Consider the following 8930-nt stretch of genomic DNA (forward strand, 5'->3'; position numbering starts at 1 on the left):
TTCTCAGTTTTGGAAAACAGACTAGACATCATTCCTGATGATTGGATTGTCTCAGAATTAATTCAGTCTTTGTGCATGGCCTTCAGTAATCACAGGTTCATCTGGAAGCTGTAAGTGTTAGCTGAATAAAATTCCCAGTTGTAAGTCCCATGGTAGTCTACAAATATTATTCCACCCCCTTTTTTTTAATGATATGTAGTACAAAGGAAGAAAAATAGTAAATTAAGCCCAAAACAAAAATTGAATTTATCTTTTTTGGCTTCAAGGGGGATTTACAAAAAAAGAAAAAAGAACAGAGCTAAAATAATGTCCTATTTTCCATTACAGCAAACACAAATCCCAGACTATGCTGAGCTTATTGTTAAGTTTCTTGATGCCTTGATTGACACGTATTTGCCTGGAATTGATGAAGAAACCAGTGAGGAGTCCCTCCTGACACCCACATCTCCTTATCCTCCTGCAGTGCAGAGCCAGCTTAGTATTACTGCTAACCTTAACCTTTCTAATTCCATGACCTCACTTGCAACTTCCCAGCATTCCCCAGGTCAGTAAATGCAATCTTTATATAAATTTGAGCAATAATATTACTATACCAACACTAGGAATTCCCTTGTTATCAGTTTATAGCAGATTTTGCTCCTTTTTATCATGAAATTCATCTTACATTTCTTCTTTACCTTGTAGCTGATTTGAATTTTGGTTTCTGTAAAGCTGTCTACTTTCAAACAGTTATACAAAGATAGTGAAATGTTTAGAGTGTTCACATAGTGTTCCAAGGTTGATAAGTTTTTAGAGTTTAGGCAGGAAGAGTAACCTAAAGTATATAACCCTGTAAGTGAACAGAATTATAATTCCCTTACTAGATAATACTAACCTTGCCCTAGTGTTTCTGTGTCTCTGATACAGCATACTGTATCCCCAAAATATACAAAATATAGTAGTGCCCCTTTTCCCTGCTGCCAGCAACAACCTGAAAATCTAGGAGTAAATAAACAACCAGACAAAAATGCCAGCTCAGAAAATAACATCTTAAAGCCCATAAGCATATTCCTGACTCTGGAGTCACTCTTAGGTCCAAGTGGGGAAAGTATGCCCATTCAACATGCAACTAAGAGGCAGATAAACTGAGAAATAATAGCTAATAGCTCGGATGGGGCTGAGATAAACAAGATGGCAGAAATGGCAAACGTACAGAACTCTGGGCTTATTCAGTGACAGAGCAGATGATTTCTTATTACTCTGGTCAAACCCTGGAGGTGTACTCAATTCATCACAGAACTGACGCCATTATGTATTTATGATGACAGTGGGTAATGAAGGAAAGCTTCCGTTGTCGTCATGTATTCTATTCAGAAAGATATTTTTCTAAAATGGTTAAAATTAAAAAGGTTTTGTGTTTAAAGTTTCATTATCTGAAAAGTTTACTTATGAAACACCTCATGCTATAAGGAAAAGTTATCAATATTAGACGTAGTTAAGTGTTAGCATGGATTTTCTTTTAAAAAGCCAAAGGATGTATTATAACTATTTTGTGATGTTCAAGATCCATAAATAGAATTTCCAGTTTATAATCTCAGTTTTGCATGAATGTTTAAACATATATAGTTTTGAAGGTTCTGAAGAACTTGGCAAATCTAATACCCAATTCATATTATAAACCATTATATTAAATAACTATATTCATCTATTAAGCTTTGGTCAACAACAAAGCCTTGGTCAGCAGAGGAAACAAATTGTTTGACCCAGCATTTATTTATCAATCACCTTACTGCACCTAGTCAGGTTTTCTCCCCGCCGAGAAATAAGAGAAATCTGGCCAACTTTTTTTCCCCGTATAACTGTGTTTATTTGGCCTCTGTCACCTATTCCCTAGAACAGTGTTTCTCCAAGTGTGGTCCCAGACCAGCAGCCTCAGCATCAGCTTATTAGAAATGCAAACGCTAGAATCCCACCCCAGACCTCCTACACAAGAGACTCCAAGAGTGGGGCCCAGCCAGCAATCTGTGTTTAATAAACACCCAGGTGATTCTTATGCACTAGAGTGTGCCTGTGATCTTCTTGCCCCATTATCAGCATTTCAACTGTTAAAGCCAGGGCAAACCTTTAAGTTTACTTTCTTCTAGATACTGCGGCCACTGAATTCTTCTTCTTTTTTTTTTTTTTTTAACATCTTTATTGGAGTATAACTGTTTTACAATGGTGTGTTAGTTTTCTGCTTTACAACAAAGTGAATCAGTTATACATACACATATGTTCCCATATCTCCTCCCTCTCGCGTCTCCCTCCCTCCCACCCTCCCTAGCCCACCCCTCTAGGTGGTCACAAAGCACCGAGCTGATGCGGCCACTGAATTCTTTCCCTCATCCCCACTACCCCCCGCCTCCCGCCATAAAATCTTAGCATTTTGGAGCTAAGGGGTACTATAGAGGTAATATAGTTCTAGGTCCACAATGTTGTGTGTGAAGGGGAGACTGAGTTTAGAAGAGCTAAGTGAATTGCTTTATCACACAGTTCTTATCTAGAACCAAGGCCAGTGCTCCAGTGCTCTTTCTACCACATTCATTGCCTTCCATATCTGTCATCTTTCTTCTTTCCCTTCCCCTGCCTTTCCCTTTTTCTTTCATTTATTTATTTCTGTCTCATTACTTCCATCTGCCTTACCTTAAGTCCACTGCTCCTTTTCTTCTGTAGAGCTCTCTATCGTCTGGGCTAGTCAACCACTGAAGTTCATCACAATTGGAAAATTCATAGACTGTCTATATTGATCCTCTTGTTTTTAAAGTTTGATTCATTTTGACCAATCTTTTGCCTCTTGGGCTACTAAAGTGATGTTAAAGCTGTCAAAATGTTTAGTTGTTTTTACATTGAGTTTTTTTTTTAACCCAAACTAATTGTCAGGGGTATTTCTGCCCATCTTTGCCCACTAATGGAGACAATAAAATAATCAGATTAAGAATAAAGGTACCAGTACAAGTTCTTCTGCTAGTTGATTAACTGTTCATGTCCTGTGTTGATTGGACATTAGCCATATCATTTGCTTAGAAAAGTAGTCCTACTCTGGTAACCTCTTATTTAGAATTGTTTAGAGAAATCAAAGAATAGCATATGGGGTTTTGGTTACAGTTTTAAACCTACTGTGTCACCTCCAGTAGTTCTCCAAAGATGGCTGCTTGAATAGATTATAACACCCTGGAAACCTCTGACTATTCTCAAAAGAAACTGAAGCTTTAAAAGTAATACAATTAGGGCTTCCCTGGTGGCGCAGTGGTTGAGAGTCCGCCTGCCGATGCAGGGGACACGGGTTTGTGCCCCGGTCCGGGAAGATTCCCACATGCCGCGGAGCGGCTGGGCCCGTGAGCCATGGCCGCTGAGCCTGCGCGTCCGGAGCCTGTGCTCCGCAACGGGAGAGGCCGCAACAGTGAGAGGCCCGCGTACCGCAAAAAAAGAAAAAAAAAAAAAGTAATACAATTAATTAAGTAGAATAACGGTGTTTTTCTGTCTCCAAATTGTAAATTGCATGTCCTTTGGTTCACCAGATTATTTTACTACATGTTATTAGAGAAAGAGTTTATCTTTTCAGTAGTAACTTTACTCTTCGATGAAACCCATTTGTATCTCTAAACTGTGGGCTCATCTCCATGAAAGGATCCTGATTTATTTATCTACCTAATTATTGTGTTTTTGTCATTTGCTCTTAGGGAATACCTCTTACAAGAGTTAATACTTTGTAACTAGTTATGCTGTTTTATATCTTTAGCTCCTTGTAATCTTACATCCCTATCTCCTCAATTCTTTGTGGATCTGATTTTGCTGATGTCAAAGGGCTGAAAGAAGTGATGAATCTAATCCAGATTCATAACTCACTCTAGCATTTCGGCTTCGCTATTTGGTTGTATAGAAACCAGAATATTTCCCTGTCTCCACTTCCATCAGCCAAGTCCTAAGCAGAAGTATTTAAAGAAGCCCTGTGTCACTCCCTGAAATGGAGCATAAGTGTGGCTTGCCATCAAATTACCCAACATCAGCCTGCGCTAGTCTACTGAATTTTAAACAGGTGAAAGCTCTGTTTCTTTATGTCGAAAAGCAAAAGTTGCTGATCTGCACACAGCTCAAGCCTTTGCTTCAAACTTTTCCTGTCAGTGCAAGACTTTGCTTTCTAGATCTTTGGTACTTAGCAGGATCGGCCACCAAGCTGTATCTTCTTTTGGTCTCCAGTATTCTCAGCTGGCAAATTACCTAGATAAGAAATTCATGAACCCCCTCGCCCTCCCCCATGAAACATTAAACCTTACTTAGGTAAAAATTTTGGTGATAATTCATCAGTCACCAGCTTTTGAGGAAGTAGCGGTCATTTACATAAAGCAGTTGTCTCTGAAAATCCATTCTTCTTGACAGATGATCATAGCCCACTTGTCTATCCCCTTAGCACAAGAAGGATTGTTTTATAACTCCGTATATAAAATTACATAAATGACTGTCTTCTGACCCCACTCGTAGCAGAAACTGACTTGGTATCAGTGGAGCCAGTGGACTGTACTCGGAGTTCAGTGCATACGAAGTTATGCTAACTGTGGTCCTTTTAGCCAAATGGACATAAAACTTTGTCTCTTCAGATTTTCCTACATGCCACTATGAGAATCTTGAAGGGGATCTATAATATTTACTCTCTGATAGATAAGAGTACTTCCAATATGATATTGCGATCCATTCTTAGGTCCAGTGTAGCTGAGCTGGACATGAATTGAAGAACCAGGATTAGAACTAGAAAATAAAACCTATCTACTAAAAATGTTATACATGGGACTTTCTCGTGCTTAAGGCCAAGCCATAAATGGCTCTCTTACAGGATGAGCAAAGAAGCCTTTTTAAAAGCCATATTGTGAGTGCTTTATAACCATTTCAAGTATGCATTCCAAATAGTCTTCCTGTATCCTCTTTAGATATTAAGGAGCAAGTATACTAGAAATTAAAATCCAGATGGAGTTATATGGATTTTAGTACTCATTAAAAAGAAATTAAATAGGTTCATTTCCAGTGTATTAAAATTTAATTTATACTCTACCAAGACCTCCTAATATTTTTCACACTGTAATTTAATTCAGTAAACATTCGAACACCTATTTTGTAGGTATACACTAGGTACTCTGGAACATTTAAAGATGAGAGAGACCCTGATCCCCAGAGACTTGACAGTTTTTGCCTGTGGATCTCAGTATTTGGTTTCAGCTAAAGTTGTTATTTCCTTCTGAGTCATGTTGTTTAACAAATTCTTTGTGTACACAAGTTCTTTGATTTTTAGGTACGAGATTAATACTACAATGCTCTGTAGAAAATAACCCGAAATCCAGATTTTGTTCTTGAATTATCCCAGATATTCATTGTTTACTACATGCAAGGGACTCTGTTAGACCCAAGGGAGTGGCGGGGGCCACTAGGACATGAGACCTGCCCTCAAATAGATTTCAGAACAGTAAGAGTGACAAAGTATACACAGATAACTATTTTGCCCTCTTTAGTGATCTCTTTTGTACTTACGTTGTACCTTGTACTATAAACTATTCTGATCATTCAAAGGGACATCTGTTTGGAAAAATCAGGTAATTATGGCGAAAGTTTTATACTATATTTTTGACCTCAAAAATATGTGAGGTCACATATTTTATTTTTTAACAAAAATAAGCCTGTGATCTATTTTAAATGTTTTTTCACTTGAAAAAAAAACTTTAATTTTTTTCTTTGATCACCTTATTTTACTGTTAGTATTAGAGCACGGATTTTTTAGAGCAAAGTCCTATTTAGTTGAACTTTATTTTAAATTCACTTCTTTCACTTTATTTTGGGGCTATGTCCAGGCCTGTCAGTTATTCAGTCACTTTGCTTCTCTAATGCAGACCTCCCTCCCAGGAAGCCAGGTGGATCAGCTAGCCCAGTAGTGCTGACAGCTGTGTGCAGAAAAGGTTAGTTTATCAAAAACATTTCTCCAAAGGGTAGACTTCGTCACACTTCTGCTGTGTTTACCAGGTTTAAAATGTCTCCCTCTTAGAAGAAACTTAGAGGCCTCTATTTTGAGACTACTTAAAATCTCCAAAACAATTTAAATGTTTTCGGGAACTGCTTACCGTATCCCAGACCTTTATTTGGTATATTCTTGATTTAGTTTTTCTTCTTTTTTCTTTGTTATTACCCTGTATTTAAGGGAGAAAAATAATTTTAAACTGATCAATTGCTTGGTGTAATTTCTGCTAATTTTCCATTTCATTTTTTAGTGTAATTCTTGATTTACACTAAAATTCTTACTTCTAATAAAGGTGGTAAAAACACATCTATCTGTAAAATTGTAAGTTCTGCCATTTATTTAGAGATTGTAATGTTTGGGAAATTAATGGTCAGAGTTCAGTAGTAATTAAAACAAGAATCCTCCTGAAAACCAAGGAAAATAATAATTATCCAGTATCTAATCATATTTCACCCTTTAAAAATCTTACAGATATCACTCACTTTTGTTTTTTCTTCCATTCTGTGTCTGTGAAGCTTCTCTGCCTTGCTCTAAATCAGCAGTTTTCATGCAGCTGTTGCCTCATCAAGGTACTCTTTACTTCTGTCATCTTTGCACGAAATACTGCTTACCCTGCGCTCATCCTGGGCACATGGCATAAGACTTCATTCACCAATCCCTGTAAGCAGAGTCTGGTTCAGGCACCGAAAGAATTTGTAAGGCCATTACTGTAATATCTGGATGCTTACAGTGTCACAGGGCTGAGACTTGTCTCGATGAAAGAGCTGTTCGTGCTCCCCCTGAACACTGAAGATGCAGTCCCAGCCCTAGACTAACACAGGCAGGTTAACAAGAAACTCCAGGGGGAGTTAATAGAGAAAGGAGGGTATGTGGTTTGGGGAAGAGTTTTTAGCTTAGGAAGTATTTATTTTCCCCAAATATAGATACAAAGCCAACCCCAGCATTTCTGTAGAAATTAAAGCTGGCTGTCCACTCTGTCACCTGTGTTAAAAAGAAAGGAATGTGGTCCTTAGTTAGCTCAAAGGACTAAGAAGAAGAAAATGTGATACACTTATGTCTAATTTATAAAAGATGCCTTTTCTTTCTTTTACTTTTCGGTAATTAGTATACAGAAAGATTAGACCTGTATAGAAAAAGAGGTGTTAGCAATTGATGAAAGACCATTACAAATATTTTTAAAATTCTTATAGTTACTCTTTTGTATATCTAGCTCAAAATATGAATTTTCTAAATATATATTTAACACGTTTCCATCAGTGTATTACTATAGCATAAGAACAAGCTATAGTTATCTTTTCTTCTAAGAAGACATATTTCTTGCTTATTTACATTAGCGTCAATAATTTTACAAATTATAGTATAAAATTCAAGTCCTTTGCGTTTGTTCTAAAATTCCTTTCAGTACTTCACTTGGTCTTTTTTTTTTTTTTTCAGGTATTAGGAACATCTTAATTTATGCTGTAATTATCTGTGTGCAAAAAGTCTTCACCTAGCCTGTCTGATTCTTCTAACAATCCTTTGAAATAGGCACGTCTACTGTTATTTTTAATTGCCAGATTAAGAACTGAAACCAAATAAGAGTTCTGATCCAAACAGATTGGAACCTGGGTCTTCTGATGAGCCTCACTGTATGTGTAACAAATGAGCCTTCTGACAGCTTTGCCTTCTCATAGATGCAATAAGAGTTTTCTGACAGGTTTGCCATATGATATATGTGATAAACTAAGCAATGCAGATTCAGGGAACTTACTATCGCCTTGTGCAGGTGGTGGGAGGTTTGGATTATTATGTCTTTCATTTTTGTTGAATAACTTCTCACAAATCACCTAACCCATTTTTCCTCAGCTTCTCAAGAGCTAAAAGGGATTCGATCCTTTTATTATTTAATGAAAATATTAGGTTCCAGTTTGAGAAATCATTTTGGTGTTTAAAAAAATAGGTGACTTTTTAAAAATTATTTGTCGGCCTGGAACTATATCCCTAGTTGTCAAAATAAACCCTGATACCTGCCTTCAAGGAACTCATGTTTGAGCAGAGGAGATAGACATATAATAGATATATAAGTTATTTATATATGTTATTTAACTGTAGTGTAATCTAATAATTTTTTTCCCACTTAATTCACTGAATTTTGGCCAATAACACCTTTTATTTAGGATTTTATCTTTATCTGGAACCACCACAATTCACTGAAGCACAGTGCTTATTCATACACTGCTGTAGAGAATCTTCAGCTTCTTCTGCCCTGCATGTTGTTTGTAACTGGCTGCATGCTTAACCACAGCATATCTAAGGGAATTTAAACTAGCAAGTCAGAACCACAGAGGTTTTTACCTTTATTTCACTTGGGTGGTGGCCTTTGGATTTCTGTCACCTCATGGATTTCTGCTTTTGTGCCCACTGAGAGTCAGAAGGGAAAGCCAGTGCTTAGGGGCATAAGAGAGACCAGGATGCAAAGCCTCCAAACGGCCTTGATGAGCAGGAGTGCAGCACCAAGGTCTGCTCACCAATTTAAAATATAGTATTGGGCTTCTCTGGTGGCGCAGTGGTTGAGAGTCCACCTGCCGATGCAGGGGACACGGGATCATTCCCCGGTCCGGGAAGATCCCACATGCTGCGGAGCGGCTGGGCCCATGAGCCATGGCCGCTCAGCCTGCGCGTCCGGAGCCTGTACTCCGCAACGGGAGAGGCCACAACGGTGAGAGGCCCGCGTACTGCAAAAAAATATATATATATATATATACACACACACATTTATATATACACATATATATATACACACACACATATACACACACACACACACACACACACACACACACACACACACACACACGATATATATATATATACACACACACACACATATATATATATATACACACACACATATATATATACACACACACATATA

General features: G+C 37.7%; 1 protein-coding gene across 7 annotated transcripts in view; it reads left to right on the forward strand.

Moving 5' to 3' along the window:
- Positions 1–8930, forward strand: part of NF1 (neurofibromin 1) — a 276759-nt gene that overhangs the window by 260376 nt on the left and 7453 nt on the right. For 4 of the 7 annotated variants that reach the window (XM_028498988.2, XM_024127722.3, XM_028498995.2 and 1 more), the window contains 2 exons: positions 328–544; positions 5892–5957. In XM_028498988.2, the coding sequence (XP_028354789.1) occupies positions 328–544; positions 5892–5957 (283 nt within the window). The remainder of the gene's footprint in view (positions 1–327; positions 545–5891; positions 5958–8930) is intronic. The other 3 variants (XM_024127724.3, XM_024127726.3, XM_055090121.1) reach the window with 1 other exon arrangement.

This window comes from Physeter macrocephalus, chromosome 14, assembly GCF_002837175.3.
Source record: "Physeter macrocephalus isolate SW-GA chromosome 14, ASM283717v5, whole genome shotgun sequence".
Taxonomy (NCBI): Eukaryota; Metazoa; Chordata; class Mammalia; order Artiodactyla; family Physeteridae; genus Physeter; species Physeter macrocephalus.